Here is an 18,297-nt window from a genome sequence, read left to right as displayed (position 1 = left end):
CTCTATCAAGTGCCTCAAGGAGCACTTGATTGAGACTTCTGGAGCCAAGAGGACTTCCTGGAAGAAGTATTGTCTAAAGTAAATTTAAAAGGTTAAGTCTGAGTGAGGCACCCAAAGGGTGTCAAGAGAAGCATAGAACTCCAGATAGGAGAAAGCACATGCCAAGAAAGACCAAGCATGCTATAGAACTAAAAGTACTTCAACATGACATGGTATTCTGAGGTGGTTTTACTCAATTTTATATGATAAGAGCACTTAACATGAGTGCTATCCCTCTTGACAAACTAAGAGCACAATACAGTGTTGCTAACCATAGGGCTAATGTATGGCCAATCTCCTGAACATACTATCTTGTATAGCTAGCAGCATGGAATTCACAGGAGGAAATAGTCAAAGAAGAAGATGCAGAGTGACCTGGAACAGATCACAAAGGAACTATTCCATATCAGATAGTTTGAACTTAATTCTGAGAGTTTCTAGTGAAGAGATAACATGATGAAATTTGCAGTTTGCAAGGACTATGAACATGATCTGATCTTGAAGGAGAGCAGGATGGGACAAATAAAGAGATTCTGAAGACATTTTTGGAAAGGCAAGATTTGACTTATTTAAAGCCAAGTGAAAAAAGCTCAATCCATGTTTCATTCACTTGTGTGCTTATTTGCAAACATATGTGAGTATACACTTTTCCATGAGCAATAGGCATAGAACACAGAAAAGACTGTTCTGAATCTCGTAAAGCTTCATTTCTATGGAATTCAGAATTTATAGTTTCTGTCTCTTCTTCAGAATACAATAGGAATAAAATGTGTGATGGGAATTTTATATGGGAATAAACAATGAATTGCTATTGGGAAGAGAGCTTTTTGCAACTAGCACATGGTAAAGGCCTATTTACAGAATAGACTATTTACTAACTAGAAAGTGTGAATGATACTACAAGTAGTAAGGTTAAATTGAAGAAGTTAAGGGACAGATCTTACAGGCTGTGTAAGCCAAGGAATAGCATTTAGAATTGTTCTTAAGAAAGCCATTAGAATGTATAGAGCAGGAAATTGATGCGACCTAATTTACATTTTTAGAACACCAGGACTGTCTGAGGAAAATGGTTGGTGATTAGACAGCAAAGGTAACTGATAACTGAAGTCACTCCTCACAGTGCCTGGAAGTCAGGGCTAACTGTGGAAGTCACCAGAAATGGCTGGACAAAACCATCAGAAAATTCTGAGGAATTGTATGGGGGTTGGTGGAAGTCAGAAAGACAAGGAAGAGTAAAGAATAGTGATTTCAGCTGGGTGCTGGTGGCTCATGCCTGTAATCCTAGCTACTCGCAGACTGAGATCTTAGTATGGCAGGTCAAAGCCAGCCCAGGCAGAAAAGTCCATGAGAGTCTTAAGTTCAACAAACGACTTAGAAGAAGACGGAAGTGGTGCTGTTGGCTCAGGTGGTAAAGCCCTTGAGAATAAAGAGGGTCAGGGACAGTACCCAGGCCCTGAGTTCAAACTCCAGAACAAGAAAAAAAAAAAGAAAGACAAAAAAGTAGAATAATGTGTCTTCAGACATTGACCTGTATGTAATAACATGGCATGCAATGAAGAAAACTAGGGAAGAGAAGCCATGACACAGAAAAGCAAAGAGTTCTGCGTTCATCATGTGTTTTCCCTTCTGGCAGGGTTTGGTATGGTGGCTGGAGCCTGTCAGAAAGGAAGGAATTGGAATCAGGGACTTAGGTATAATTTTCGTAGAGATGATGGCAAAGATCATGGCCAAATAAGATCACAGTGGAGTGGGTATAAATAGAAGGGAGAGGAAACCTGAACTCTGAGCCATAATGCATGACAATATTTAGAGAGTACAAGAAAGTATGTTAAGAAGAGACCAGTTATTATAAGAAGAGATGGGGGGGGAGGTCACACCTCAACAACTAAGTCACTAATAGTTCCATTCACCAAGAGCAGAATCACAGGAGGAGGAGCAATGTGGGCACCAAGACATGAGTTTTATGTCTGAACTGGCTGAACTATAGGCATTTTGGAAACATCCACAGATCAACAAGAGGTTATAGGACTCTGACATTCAGCAGGTGGTTCCAGACTTGAGATATAAAACTGGAAGCTATTGTAATAGAGGTGGCTTTAAAACCACTTCTCTTCTACCAGTAGAATCATTCATGATAAAAGCAGAGTGATCAGAAGAGACACTCCAGTCAGTTCTGAGAACACAAGGTTAAAGAGGTGAAAGTACATCCAGCCTCCCCCACAAAGAGCCTATAAGAACTGTGAGCAGGTAGGATGAATGGAAGACAGTGGGTGGAATTTTGGCACCCAACAGCACCAAAAAGATTCTACACTAAGACAAGGGTAAAAATATGGAATGTAATTTTGAGCAATTGTGCTGGTATTTGAGGGAACAGAAAGCAGATTGCTGTGAGTTGAAGTGTTGAGTGGATGTTGGAGAGATAGAGAGGTCTGGCTTAAGGCAACCACTTTTCAAGAAGTTTCACAGCAGAAAGGATATGAGAGGACCATGTGTGGAATGGGAGAAGAAGAAAGCCAAGGAATGAACAAACCCACAGATGGATCCACTCAGAGGGATGAAAAGAAGACCATGAGACTGCTGAAAAACAGAAGGAAAAGCTAGAGAGGTTGCAGGGAAGGAAGATAAATCAGGAGAGGAGAGAATTCAGAGAGTCGTTTGCCAAATGCTGCAGTAGGTTTTTAAGTGAGAAATCAAAAGTTCAGCTTGGATAATGATGGTGTGAGGGACCTCTCCCTCAGAAGACAGATAGAGAAATGGGTGAGACCAAGAGACCAAAAGCAGTGACAGTAAATTAACCTTCAGTCTGATCGTGAAGAGGGGAAGAGAAATAGCCATAGCCCCAGCAAAGGGAAATAAGAATAAGGTCAGGACGTTCCATTACATGAAGGAAAACCTCCAATAGAAAGGGATAAAGATCAGGAGTGGTAGATGGCGTGAGGACCCAGAAGAGGAAGGAAAAGAGAACTGCAAAAAATAGAGGCCAGAATGTCTATCAGTGCCAGACAAATCCTTGTGGACTTTCTTTCAGGAAAGAAATTGTGGAAACACACAGAGTGACTGTCTGCTTTGTCCTAGGTATAGTGTGTTTTGTTCTCTCCAATATTCTCTTGCATCTACAGCAATGCTGAGCAAGTTGCAAGCACCTGATCATTATCTGTTGAATGAACCAGTAAATGACTAGTATAAGGTGAAGACTTGGTGTGTGTGTGTGTGTGTGTGTGTGTGTGTGTGTGTGTGTGTGTGCAAGCATCTGATCATTATCTGTTGAATGAACCAGTAAATGACTAGTATAAGGTGAAGAAGACTTGGTGTGTGTGTGTGTGTGTGTGTGTGTGTGTGTGTGTGTGTGTGTGTGTTGCTGGAGATTAAACCAAGCCTACCAGGTAAATGCTCTACCACTTGGGCTATATTCCCTGCCCCACCCTTTCTTTATGCCAGTCCTGGACTTGGTCTCAGAGCCTGGGCACTATCTCTGAGCTTTTTTGCTCAAGCCTAGCATTCTGCCACAGGTCCACTTCCAGATTTTTTTGGTAGTTAATTGGAGATTAACTGCCCAGACTGACTTCTAACAATGATCCTCAGATCTTAGCCTTCAGAGTAGCTGAGGTATAAACCACGTACTCCCCCCCCCTTCTTTGGGATTTTATTGTGAGATAGGTTCTCATACTTCCTTTGCCAAAAGTTGGCTTCAAAGTGATGACCTACCCCTTCCATCCAGCTAAGATTACAGGGATTTGATCTTATTTTTAATTTTGTTTTGTTTTTCACAAGACCCAGAACAGTGAATTAGACCTAAAAGCAGATCCCCAAAAGTGCAAGATATTTTGCTCTAGCTTTTGAAATTGTTTCTTCCTGCTGTTTTAATGCTGGGAGGAATCAAAAGTAATGCAAAATTAATGTAGAATTAATATTTTATCAGAAAACTTTCATTTCTTTCAATATGTGCTTTGAAATGTGTACTTGCTTTAATGTTACTGTTAATATTCCCATGTTCATGAATTCTATAAATAAAAAATACAAGTTAGGGCTTACTAACTTAAGGCAAACACTTCTCCCAAACACTCAAGATAGCTGCATATTAGCAGAGACTCAATTCTCATATGCTTTGTCTTAAATGTACATTTTCTTTAGTGTAAGAAATTCACGGTGAATCCAAGCACTGGTGGCTAACACCTGTAATCCCAGTTATTCAAGAGGCTGATATCTGAGGATCACAGTTCAAAGCTATCCCAGGCAAGAAAGCCTGTGAAACTCTTATCTCCAGTCAATCACCAAATTAGCCAGAAGTACAAGTGCTAGTCTTGAGTAAAAAGCTCAGGGCCCTAAACTCAAGCCCTAGTACCAGTGTGCACTAGTGCACTCCTGTACGTGCGCAAATACATACACACACACACACACACACACACACACACACAATGCAGGATCAATACTTTCAACCAGTGATTATTGTTGAATAGTTTCCTCTTTCTCCTTGTATGAAAGGCCTCACAAGCTTCCTAGACTGACTTGAGCTCAACAACCTTTATTAGAATGGGATCCCATAAGCTTCCTGCACTTCCCGGTCCTAAAATACTTCAGCTACTTCCATTTTAAGGAATCACTGACTCTCATATTAACATGAGGCTTCAAGAAAGTCAGTTACCTCTATCTTTAGAGCTCCATTTCCTCATATGTAAAATGGTGTGGGGGGGTAGGGGGGAGGACGGGGTACGGGGGGGAGGGGGGCTGGGGAGGTGGATAAGAACTAACCATTGCACCTGGCATAGAGACTCAGTAAATGTTCCTTGCTCTCTACTTTGTGATTTGATAATCAGAGCTTGTTAAGGTGATTAACTCCAAGGATGCTCACAAAGAAGAAATTTATCCTCTGGGAGAGCTCTACTCTCACAGGAGACAGATTTCCCTGCAATGATGTTAAAGAGCCTGTGTCTAATTATCTGAATCTTCCGATCACCTAGATTTCTAGGCACTTGTCCCAGATTTTCAGTGCATAGCACCGTCCCATCTCCCCTACCCTCTACCTCCAATTGAAAATCAGAAAAGTAAAGTGAAGATACTTGAGCATCTAGGAAGTTTGATGACTGACACAAAGTGACATGTAAAATTCACATGCTCATTTGAGTAGAAAAACAGACAACAACTTGGTGAAAATATCTCTTCTAAATCACAAAAAAGGACATTTCCTGAAAAACAGCTATCATGTAGTAAGCATAGTGACACATTTTATTAGTTTGGATCTCTTGAAAAACATCATAAAACATGACTTTATGAATATTTTTTGACAACAAAGCTTGAACAGTAAAGCCTAAGGTATGGGTGTTCAGGGAGGAGGGTTTGCATAACCCTGGGAAAGGCAACATCCTGCCAAGAACAAACTGATGGGGGAAGGGGAGGGGCATTAGCGACCAGAAAAGTCTGTTCCAGGTAAGAGATATTTCACCTGGTATTGTACTCCTAGTTAGATTTCTAAGTTCTTCTGGGAGGGCTACAAAATGAGAATGGACACATTTCACAAATTATACTCTACTCACCTCAGTGGGACTCAGCCTAAAGAGGACTTTTGTGGGGCATTGTGTATTTAAAGATCCTTCCCTGTTAATGTTTCCGCTGTCCTCACCGGAGATGAATTTATAATATATGTCACTTTTAGAAACCAGGGTGAATTGCCAATTAGAAGCAGGAGGGAAGAGCAGGGAAATGCTCTCTTTCCTGGAATCACCTACCAGTTGCCTCGGGTTCAGACTCTGACAGCTGGGCGGGTGAGGAAAGCTTTTTGCCCTGGAATAGCTGGAGGGGAGAGTTAATGAGGAGCTGAAGGCTGCTGGAGAAGTCTCTTTTGGGCCATGAGAATTGACAGAGGGATGAGGTCATCTCATTATGCTCTACTGAAATGGGAGCACTTGGGGTTTGGGGAGATACACACACACACACACACACACACACACACACACACACACCATAAGTTTCCTTTGAGGAAGAATGATCTGCCGAGTAGATTTTTACACTGGTAACATTTCATTTTATCTGTTTTGAAAGCAGTTTATGCTCTAGAGAGGAAATTTAGAAACCACAGAAAATTCCAGGTCATGGAGCTATTGAGATTCTATTCAAAGATAATCATTGTTATACATTCTATTCTGATAGATTCTGCTTTTCTTCTTCTGGAGATTTGTTGTTGTTGTTGTTGTGTAGATATTTGATCAAACATCAAAGTTATATGTGAAATATATGTCACTCAAATCCAACGTGGTATAGAAAGAATGTGGAGAGATTCCTGTTCTCTCACCTTACTGTCAAGTCAGGAAAGACTTTACCTCCATTTCAAAGCTGGGAAAATAGAGATGTTCTCCATTCCTTACTTACTCAGCCCCAAAGGCAAAATGGCTAATTCAATATCTAACTGGGAACTTTAACCTGCCGTAGGATTATGATGCCTTGACATTTTTAGAAAGGAGGAAAACAATCTTTAATATGCTTCCTTTAGATCTGCTGGCTTTGAGGGTGTGTGAAAAAAAAATGTTCCTTGTGGGAAAGACCCTTGAGAAAAAGCATACAACCTGATAACCATTTTCCCCAGTGTATCTGTTTAAAAGATTTGGTGAAGTTAAAAATGGAGTGGGAAGGAGGAAGCAAGAATTCCTTCCTCCAATTCATGTCTAATCAGTTGGTGTTTTAATCTCCATTCATTTCCTGAGTCTTTTACATGAACCATGTGAAACTACCAATATCCACCCAATTTGACTTACAAAAATGGAAATTTCTATTCTTCTCTGCTGGCTAGGTCCTACAGGAGAGAAGTAAGGTGATTGGAACCACAGGAAGTGAATGCTAGAGAAAAAAAAGTAGATGGAACATTTTAGACACAAAATCCAGCTTCTAAGTTAAGATTTTATGAGAATGCAAACAATGTTAGATTCAGCTTTTCTGAAGACAGTTAAGGGCCATAGCTTGAAGATAAAGAACAAGACTTACCAAGTTTTTACATTTGTAAGTATAAAATGGCAATGGTTTGGGGATTTTCTGAAATGTTTCGTCTTGGTTTACTGGGCAATGCTCCTGTCTCAAGTCCCTAGACTTGTCACCCTCACCCATATTACAAAGTATATATATGATATATGATATATATGACATATATGATACATATCAATATATATCAGAAAACATGTTAAACCACAATACTAGCTTTATTATAATCTGATTTTTTTCAAGAAATAAAGTAGCTCCTTGAAAAGAATAAAATCTGTAGATCAAGTTTTGTCCCCAAAGACTTCTTTTAGCATTTGATAATAAGTTGACAACTGTCATAAAAGCATCTTGAAATCTGTAGGAATTTTTCTTAAGTTGGAGAGAGCAGTAAAGCCTGCAAGATGCAATGTTAAACTTCATCTATTAAAAAAAAAAAAAAGAAAGAAGGATGGAGCTGGGAAGGTGGCTCAGTGGTAGAGTGCTTGCCTTGCAAGCATGAGGCCCTGGGTTCAATTCCTCAGCACAACATAAGCAGAAAAAGCTGGAAGTGGCACTGTGGCTCAAATGGTAGAGTGCTAGCCTTGAGCTGAAGAGCCCAGAGTTCAGGCCCCAGGACCAACAACAACAAAGATGAGAGTAGCTAAAATAATTTGTTTTGACATAGAGTCTTTGTGATTTCCAGGTTCTGTGGAGAAGGGAATATGAATTGATTGCTATTGGATATGGGATTTCTTTGGGGGGGATAGTGAAAATAGTCTGAAATTCGATGGTGATGATGACTATACAACTGCACAAATACACTACAGACTGGTAAATTTCATGTCTTATAAAAGGTCAGTTTTAAAGGTATGTGGATTATGTATCAAAAGAAATGAAATAAAATATTCCAGGTGTAGCAACACATGCCTATTGAAGAGGTGGAGGAGATAGGATCTCTATTTGTGATTCTCAGGATAAAAATGTAAGACTCTATCCAAGAAAACAGACTAGGAGCCAGAAGACTTGGGGTTTGTCACAAGTGGCAGAATGCTTGTTTAGCCAACACAAGGCCATGTGTCCAAGCCAAAAAGTAAAACTAAAACCATGAATTTATGGACATGGTAAAGCATAATACAGGCTTATGTTTTAAAAGTCAAAATAAAGCATAACCCATGGTAATTAACTGTTTATTCTATGCCTTTATAATACACTAGGACTACCGGAGTACGGAACAACTTACCTCCCTATCACAGAGCCTGAGTGTGTTTGTAATATGCAGTCACACAATAAAATGCAATCAGTGACTGAAGGTCATCTGAGTATCTCTACAAAACAGCTTTAGCTATGTTTTACCTGTGAATATTTCAGGCCCATGTATGTCTATGTGTCCACAGTATCTCTGTGTGTATAACTTTAGTGGTAAAACTCTGCACATAAAACTCCCACATAACTGGGGCTGGTTAGGGTCAGAGGCCAGGTAGATAATGATGAAGGCACAACATGTTTGGCTTACACAGAATTTCATTGTAGCTACTGTGTTGTAGGGTTGTAATTGTGATAGTTAAATGTAGTTGCGCTCAGAGGTTCAATAAGGAAGGTAAGAGTCAGGAAATAAGTATTTTAGTTCCAGATCTAACACTAGCTGGCTTTAGTCCTGGATGATTATTTTCTTATATTAAAAGTAGATATAATCATGACTCCTTTAAAAAGCTTTCTGAAGATTAAGTTAAAAAAATAGCATAACTGGTTTGTACACTAGAAGTGTAACCTTAATGTGAGTATGTTATTTGAAACTTCAAGTTACAAATAATTCTTCAGTTGTCTCCATGGCTTTGAAGAAGTTTCCCAAGCATTGTGGAAATTATAGTGTGTCTGAGAAAACCAGGTAATGAGAGCTGCCTTGCTCTGGAACCCACCCTGGCCTTGACTCTCAATCCTCCTGTCTGGGATTGCAGGTGCATGTCACTACACTGGGTTCCAAAGTGTTCTGGATTGTACAACTTTCTTTTGGGTAGAAAAAAAATGAATGTAAAGAACAGATTAATGAGAGAAGTGTAAGCAGAATTTGTCCCCCTTTTTAAATAGTCCCACTTACAGGTAGCTGTTATAAATGCTATTATCATCATTATTTTTATTATTATTACTCTATCACACTCTAGGCTAAGAAGTTATGCCCACAGAAAACAGTTAGAAAATTATTTTGTCTGTATGTTTCATGCTACCCAACCACAGGGAAAACCTGGAGACAAAAGGAAATATCACTAAAAAGTACCAACCTATTGTCCCACTGCAGCTCCCAAACCATTTGCTGCTATCTGTAGTTACAGATGCCATGGGGAGAACACTAGCTGCAGCAACGAAATATTCCCATCATTGACCTTCGTTGTCCAAAAACATCAATACTGAAGCTGGAGAAAGTGATTCATGTCTATAATCCTAGCTACTTGGGAGGCTGAGGTTGAGAGGAGCTTGGTTCCAGTCCAGCCCAGGCAGAAAAGTCTCAATGGAAGAAGCTGAGTGTGGTAGCATGCTCTTGTGATCACAACTACTACAATAGAAAGTATAGGATAGGCAAGTCACACTCCATGCTCAGGACTGGGCAGGACAAAAGACCGTATCTTAAAAATAACCAGTGCAAAAAAAGAAGGAGGAGGAGGGGGAGGAGGAGGAGGAAAAGGAGGGAGGAGGAGGAGGAGAAAGACGAGGAAGAGGGAGGAGGAGGAGGAAGAGAAGGGCTGGAGTGTGTGGCTCACTGGTAGAGTGCCTGCCTTGAGAGCACAAGACCCTGAGTTTGAATCCCAGTCTTAAATAAAAAAGAAAAAAATTATGAATAACAGCTGCAGTTGCCAAAAGTCTGTATAACCCTGGGCCCGTCACTTGAGACTTGTGAGTTTCAAATTTGAAAGAAAGGGATCTCAGTGATTCTAAACTGAGGAGGTATTGCCCTCCACAGGCATTTCTAAATGTCTTCACTGTCAAGGCACCAGTGCTCACTTCCCTACAAAGAGCACAGAGCATTTCCTGCAAAATGAAGAAGTGCCCTGCTCCAAGTTCCAGAAACAACCTCCATTACCTTCCATGTCCCTTCTTACAGCCAGTGACAACATGTGTCTGCCCATTCATCAGTACATCTACTGACGAAATATTACAAGCCTACTATATACTGAACTCTCATCCAAAGATCCCAGAAACCCTGTCTTGGTTGTATTCTTCTATTCTTTCTCTTCTTCTAAATGTCTCCCCCTACCCACCTGACATCCTCCCCCATTACTTACAAGTAAGGATTGTCTAAATAACCTAATAAAGAGATGGATAAACCTAATAATTAACTGAATAAAGAAATACAACCTAGGACTGATGAAGTGCTCTGGGATTTCTAACAACACTTAAGAGAGGACATTCAAGTCAACCCCTTCGAAGGCTGGACAATGCTCAGGTTTGCCCTCACTCATTCAAGAATGGAGGCCGCGGCATCACTGGTGGAGAGCTGCTGCCAGTAAGTGGAATCCGTTGTGGACCATTTAGTGGAATTCTTCAACTCAGTTCGATCACTTTTAATTCTAAAAAACAAAACACACCAACTGTTTTATGCCCAGTGAGCAGTCTCCACTGGCAAGCTGAGATTTCCTAATATGCTTTCAGTGGTGGTATCTGAGGTCAGTTGTAAAAGCTGCCTAGCATATATTGCCCCATCCAGCAGGCTCATTAACTTACATTGCTAATTACTGTGCAGAGAGTAAAGGTAGGCTGCTGTATGAGCCTACTGGCTGCCACACCCTGCACAGTCTCCCCAGGAATGGCTTACTCCTGACCCTATCCCTAACCCTCCCAGTACTACTGGATAATCAATGGTGCGTCCTCTCTGTGACCCTCTCAACCTCCCAGCAACCCTGGGGACACCTGCCTAATCTGAATTCATATTGCACTTTGCAAGGGAGAATACCAGTGCACTGAGGTGCATGAGGGTTCGCTTGGATCACGAAGAGTTACGGTGATACAGAGGATTTTTCAGTGCTGTTTAAGCTACCAAGAGGCCCTCTGACATTTGAAGATACTTTGTGAATATCCAAACTTAGGTCAGCCTTTCATGGATTTTTGGATATTCATTTTGACCAGTTTTGGTCATTAAAAATCTCACAATTTGTCAATAGGAAGGAGAAGCAGGGTACAAGAAAATTGTCAAGCAGAACCTGAACTCATTTGTGGATTCAAGAGGCAGGCTGGCTTGCTTGTTTCCTTCCTTCCTTCCTACCTTCCTTCCTTCCTTCCTTCCTTCCTTCCTTCCTTCCTTCCTTCCTTCCTTCCTTCCTTCTTCCCTTCCTTCCTTCCTTTCCTCCTTCCCTCCTTCCCTTCTTCTTTCTTATGCCATTTATGGAGCTTGAATTCAGGGCCTGATCACTATCTCTGAGTTTTTTTGCTCAAGGCTAATGCTCTACCAGTTGAGCCACACCTTCACTTCTGGCTTTTTGGTAGTTAATTGGAGGTAAAAGTCTTATGCACTGTATTCCTTCCTTCCCCCTCCCTCCCCTGCCCCGGCCTGGCTGCAAGCTGCAATCCTTAGATATAAGCCTTCTGAGTAGCTAAGATTGAAGGCATGAGGTTTTCTTGAGGTAACACATTAATGCATGGCAGAAGGAGGGAGATAGAGGAGTGAAGGCCTTGAGGTAATCCCAGAGGGCTTGTGCCAGGTAGGAGAGGGTAGTAGATCAGTCTGGGTGGCATGATGACATATGACAGATGCTTAGAAACTGCAAGTGATGGAACTGTGTCATCACAGGATGTAGGCGGTGACAGCCACTGTCCAGTGCTGGCTGCGGCGTGGTGAGGGCCTCGTGCCTGGGATACTAGCAAGCAGTTCTGCGGGCCAGTGGGATAAAGCACATTTCCCATTTGGTACACAGAGTCTGTAGTCTTGCGGGACATCAGTTTGTCTAGTAGAGACTCTGCCTTGGGAAATACTACCAGAGCAGTAAAGACTGGGCCAGTTCCATGGTGCCCAAAGAACAGGCTGGAAGCCAGATTTGCAGACAGGATCTGAGGGTCAAATCCTTCACAAAATGCTCCTTTACTCTTTTCTTTTTATACTTTCCTGAGACTTGGCTGTGTAGCCCCACTTCACTTTAAACTCTCGATCCTCTTACTTCTACTTGCTTCCTGAGTGCTAGTACTATAGGAATGCACCACCACACCTGGTTAAAAATTACTGGCATGGGGCTGGAAAAGTGGCTCAGTGGTAGAGTGCTTGCCTTGCATGCATGAGGCCCTGGGTTCGATTCCTCAGTACCACATAAGCAAAAAGAAAAAAGCTGGAAGTAGCGCTGTGGCTGAAGTGGTAGAACCTTGAGCTGAAGAGCTGAGGAACGCGACCAGGCCCAGAATTCAGGCCCCACGACCGGACCCCCCCAAAAAAAAATTACTGGCATGTGTAGTATTTCTGAATTTCTCTCTGATCAGTGGAGACAGGTGTTGAGATAGTCTTCATCCTACCAGGAAAGAGCTTCCTGTGTTGGTGAGAGTCTAAGGTCTTGCAGCAGCAAGTAAGGCTTTGTACTGCAATTCAGGTTTTCTGGCTTCTAGCACAGAGTTTTCTCCACTTCACCACATTCTTTCTCTACCTGAGTAAAGTCAACGGCACCAACTCTCGGGACCTTATGTCAGATGAAATCTCATGGTTGTGCCAAGTATATAAAAATGAAATCAGAGTTGCTTTTTTTATCTATTCTCGGTCAATCTTATGAAATATCCTTTTTAAAATATCATTATTTTAATTATTTTTTAAAATATTAACACTACAATTGATTCACTACAGTGATTCTGTTTTCTTATTTTTTGTTTTTCTGCTGGTCCTGGGGCATGAGATTTATGCCTGAGCACCATCCCTGGGCTCCTTTTGTTCAAGGCTAGTGCTGTACCACTTGAGCCACAGTGCCAATTCTAGCTTTTTCTATGATTAATTGGAGATAAAAGTCTCACAATTTTCCTGCCTGGGCTGACTTTGAACCGTAATCCTCAGATCTCAATCTCCTAAGTAGCTAGGATTACAGGCATGAGCTACCAGCACCTGGCTTGATACTCTTTTCTTTTTAAATCTTTATTGAAAAGGTGATGTGCAGGGGAGTTATAGTTACATAGGGAAGGTAAAGAGTACATTTGTTTTTAAACACTAGTACCCCATCCCTGCTTGTTTTTCTTTTAAGAGTAAATGACAGGAGCAGATTGAGTAACTCTTATTGATAGGAGGGAAACAATTGGGAAAAACAAAGTTTAACCTTTGTCTAACTTCTAGTAAATGATAAACTGTTCTAAGATGCCTGATCCCTCACCCCTCATTCCAGGAACTATTTCTAAAGTAATGTGTCATCAAAAGTGTCCCCAAGGGTGCTCCTCAGTCCTCAGGTGTTCCCTGGGAGCCTGCCAGAGCCCCAAGAAGTCCAACTGCCAGGAACACAAAGCAGGCAGGAGAATCTTCACCGTTTGCCTGTCATATCAATTGTCATCTCCTTTTCCTCTCTAGCCCAACGGGTTACCAGAAGCAAGCTGGCTCCAGGGAGGAGGCCTCCAAAAGAAGGGATATCCCTTTAGTATATGACTACTTAGTTTGTAAGGTTACAAAAAAAAAGAATTTTAAGATACATTAGAGACCAAAAATGTGTATTACCAAAAAAGAAAAGAAAAAAGGATAATACATAGCCCAGACAGGACGCAGGCATGTCTGGTAACAGGCCCAGTGAATGCTCTAATGTCAAGGGTGTTTGTGATGAAAAAGTAGGTTGGAGGTTTTGCTCAGATTCTTCTTAGAGTAAGTGCTTCCCTTTGTTTAGGACACCTGGTTCACTCAATCATTTTTTACTGTTACATTGATTTATCAATTGGGCCCATAGAGATCAAAGCTGGCCCGGCCATTATGACATAGATGTCTGTACATCCTTTTAAGAAAAGGAAATGCTCCCTTCAAGACAGGTGTCTGTCCTTGAGATAGATCTTCTTTTTCCTTCTTTTCTTTTGTAAACATTTTTGTGCTCAAAGCAGTTATTTTTTTCTGAACGTTTAATTCCTAACATAAATCTTTCTTTTAGTGTGTTCTTGTTCCCAGAGTTCAGTAAGTATTTGAGTAAGCAGACAAGGTTAGAGAGAAAGAACTGTTCTCCATACATTCCTCATCTTCCTCTTCTCCTCTTCCTCTTCTCCTTCTTCTTCTCTTCTCCTTCTCCTCCTCTTCCTCCTCCTCTTCTCTTCCTTCTTCCTCCTCCTCCTCCTCTTTTTCTTCATCATCATCATCACCATTGTCCTAAATGTTGCCTTATTGAGGCACTATAAGGCTTAAAGCAAAGAAACTAGTGATTATGTGCTTTTGAACAAGTTATTCATGAATTCAGGATTTGTCTGTGAATTCCTCACTGCTGTTTCCTGGCTATCCTGACTTACCTGACTTAACTGTATTTGACTCATCCAAATTACTTTTCTTGGTATCATGGAAAGCATCTCCTGACCTCCTGTTGTTTTTACCTTCCTCCTCCCAATAGCTCCTGGATTGTTTTGTGATTCCAGTGGTGATTTTGCTCTCCTGGTTCTTCCTGCTGATCCGGTACAAGGCTGTGCATTTCATCGGCATCGTTGTCTGCATCCTGGGAATGGGATGCATGGTAGGAGCAGATGTGCTGGTGGGAAGGCATCAGGGAGCAGGTGAGTCTGAATGTTCACTTGGTTGCTTCCTTCCTCCTTGGGGTGAGGCCAGGACCGGAAATGGAATGTCTGTGGTTAGGTAGAAACAAAAATTTCAGGAACCGAATCTTCCCAAGATCTGTGTCCTGTTCATGTTGGCTTCATATCTAAAATAGACGTCACTTAATACATGTTTCTAGAGTGAAAGATGCAAAACACAGCTGTTATGCCCTCCCTACATGAATTCAGAAATATTCAGACAGTCCTTCAAAGCTGAGCCATCATTTATTTATAGGCAGTTTTAGAAGCCAGAATTACTGGGCTGGACTTGATGGTCAGAGGTGGAAATACTGGGCCAGGATGCTTCATTTATGAGGAAGAGCTAAGTTTAAGTCTCCTCCTGCCTGGGTTTTGTTTGATGAGAGAAGGAATTATTGGAGTCAAATCTCTCAGACTTATTAGGAAAAACTTTGTAATTATGTCAGCTATGTCTGTGCTGCTGGGGATTCCTGACTGGTCCACTGTAAAGCACTGCAGTTCTTTAAGACAGCCCCAAATCCATGAACTGTAGAGGGGTCTGGAAAGACAACAAAAGGACTTCCTTTGTTAACACTGGGAGTGAACTAGGAAGTATCCATTTTTGTATAGTTCTTGAGATTGCCTTTTCTTCTAGGAAATTAAATAATAAAGAGTCAAAATTGGAGCATTTCACTTTATGAGACCGGTCCTATGACGTCTCTGAAATGGTGCCATTTACATCGCACCTTTGAACTTTATAGCTAAAAAGGACCTTGTTCAGCTTTTTTATATATGGCATATGAAAACATCAAGATCCAAGAAAGCCAAGTGAATTGCTTCAGGTCACAGAGCTCAGAGACTTTAGACACCCCCCCCCCGCCCCCGCCAAGACTCTTGACCTCCAGGGCAGGCTTCCCTACCCTCTCCCACATGCCTGAGCTACAGCACAGAGCAAAAGAGAGACATTCTGGGTTTCCCAGAGCCAGAGCCTAATAACAGACTCCACACTGACTCTACAAATGGACTAGAAGCACACATTCCAGTGTTTCCCAAATTCTCTTGTGTGAAATGCTGGCTTCATAGCACTGCAGTAGAGGGCATCTGAAGGGCTAACCTTATACTCCATGTCATCTGTAATTTTGATATGGTAATCAGATAGTATTTTGGGGTGATTTGGTATAGAGAGTTGTTTGGAAGTTACATTTAATTACACTTATTCAATGATCCACAGGCTGTGCAAACACAGATGAAGCGGATATATGTACCATTAGTTAAAAAATTTCTCTCCACTGACCCTAGCCATTGTTGCTGGCCATCATCTTACATTCTACAGTCAAGAAAGACCAGATGTCCTGGTCAGTCTGTGTTGAAGTTAACTTGCATTGACTAATCCTGTAAAAAATGTTTTCTGGCTTTCACATGAAGTGTTAGAATGCAGCAATGATGCTCACTAGACACTGTGTTGAAGATGAACTATACAACTTGTGGAGGTCGGAAGGGAAAAAAAAAAACTGGGAGAAATGAGGGAAGAGCTAACCTGTTGGAAAAGAAATGTACTCATTACCTGACTTATGTAACTGTAACCCCTCTGTACACCACCTTTATAATAAAAGGTATAAAAATGGAGTATTAGGATCATAGTGCTAACGGCCCTACAATGACTTTTCTGTTGGCTGAAATTGGTGGGCTGGATATCATGGGTCTTTGTTATCGCAGCTTCAGGTCAACTTTATAGGCCATTCCACTTATTTAGGGAGATGGAGGTATGCTATAGAAGTTGTTCCTGAAAATATTACTGATATTAGAGTGTGTAATGATGCTTGGTAAAGCCCAAGAGATGGATCACCATGACTTCTGTTTCTCTCCAAAAACATGTATGAGCCTAGCACTGGTGGCTTGTGCCTATAATCCTATCTACTCAGGAGTCTCAGATCTAAGGATCATGGTCCAATGCTATCCAAGGCAGGGAAGTCTATCTACAATTAAACACCAGAAAGCCAGAAGTGAAGCTGTAGCTCAAAGGGGAAGAGTGATAGCCCTGAGTGGAAAAAGCTCAGGGACAGTGGCCAGGCCATGAGTTCAAGCCCCACAACTGACAAAAAAAAAAGAAAAAAAGGTATAATTGTAAAAAGAAAGGTTAACAAGCAATAGGATTAATACAAAACAAGTAGGTATCATTATAGAAATTATTTCTTGTCTTTTCAGAATAATCCCTTCCTATTATAACATACTTATTGTCACCTTACAGTAATATTTGAGGATATTAGTTATTCATAACAATATTTTTATTATTAGACAAAATTTTCTATTTCAAGAAAAAATATTTTCATGAAATCAAATAATTAAACACAGCCTAATAAAAACAACATTTTTGTATGTGTCCTGGTACCTGGTGTTTTCTCACATATTAATCTTTTTTTGGGGGGCGGGGGTCTGGTCGTGGGGCCTGAACTCTGGGCCTGGGTGCTGTCCCTCAGCTCTTCAGCTCAAGGCTAGCGCTCTACCATTTGAGCCACAGCCCCACTTACGGCTTTTTTTCTGCTTATATGGAGCTGAGGAATCGAACTCAGGGCCTCAAGCATGCAAGGCAAGCACTCTACCACTGAGCCACCTTCCCAGCCCACATATTAATCTTAATAACTGCAAAAATTTATTCTCATATTTGCAGATGAAAAAACTCAAGGCTCAGAGAAGACAAAAAAAAGTTGTGAAAGGGTATAACATTACATAAATTGTGTGACAGAAATGTAAAATCTAGACAGAATTGTTTCTACCAGACAAATCAATTCTTACTCTTCCATAGTTGGGACTCATATAATGGGGATGTCCCAGATGTGAAATGTTAGGGTTTAAAGTGGGTCCTTGGAAAATAAGAGAGCAGATCCCTATTTGGAACTCAGATTCAGTAAGATGTACATTTTCTAAGTTGTCCCTAATAGCCTTTCCATTTGCCAGCAAGGCACAATTCACCATATAGTTCTTGACCTATTGATGAGTAGTAATGTTAAGTAGCCTTCCTTCTTCTCTTACCACCACACATAACAAATGCCATTCCAAACATGGTGCTTTCTGGTAATTAAACAAAACTCTAATAAGGGGAAACAGTTCTTACAAAGTACTTATGATTGGTTTGATTAGAATCAGACTCAATACTGGTGAAATAAATCTCCTCTAGGGGAAGGCCACCTCACAGAGTGGATCTTAGCTGAGCAAATATGGAGTTGGAAAAAAAAAAACATTGGTGAAATGATTCACCCACACAGTGTGTCCTCTTTGTATAACTGAAAAGATAGATCAATGTTCTCCTAATTCCTATTAAAATATTACAGATTCAGGGCCCATTACATTTTTTTAAAAATTCATTTTCTTTAAAAAAATTATATTATCACTTCACTTTTCTGAATCCATTCATAGAAAACTAATTTTATTAACCAAGAATTCTATTCAGCCTCTCTTTTATACTTCAGTAGTATAATGATAATTGATAGTCATAGTAGTAGCTTTATGTCATCACAAGATTAGGAAATGTCTCCTTAATGAAAAGAGACTAAGTCATGTTCTTCATAATTTCGGTTATAGATATGTTTTGTCTTACAAGTTGCTCCTCAAATGAACTACATATAATTTATCATT

General features: G+C 40.8%; 1 protein-coding gene across 1 annotated transcript in view; it reads left to right on the top strand.

The window, feature by feature from the left end:
* Slc35f1 (solute carrier family 35, member F1) overlaps positions 1 to 18,297 on the top strand; it is a 141,470-nt gene that overhangs the window by 90,900 nt on the left and 32,273 nt on the right. The window contains exon 3 of the mRNA XM_013032814.1: positions 14,508 to 14,667. Within this exon, the coding sequence (XP_012888268.1) occupies positions 14,508 to 14,667 (160 nt within the window). The remainder of the gene's footprint in view (positions 1 to 14,507; positions 14,668 to 18,297) is intronic.

This window comes from Dipodomys ordii, unplaced genomic scaffold (genome assembly GCF_000151885.1).
Source record: "Dipodomys ordii isolate 6190 unplaced genomic scaffold, Dord_2.0 Scaffold157, whole genome shotgun sequence".
NCBI lineage: Eukaryota > Metazoa > Chordata > Mammalia > Rodentia > Heteromyidae > Dipodomys > Dipodomys ordii.
This window is presented reverse-complemented; position numbering and strand designations above follow the sequence as displayed.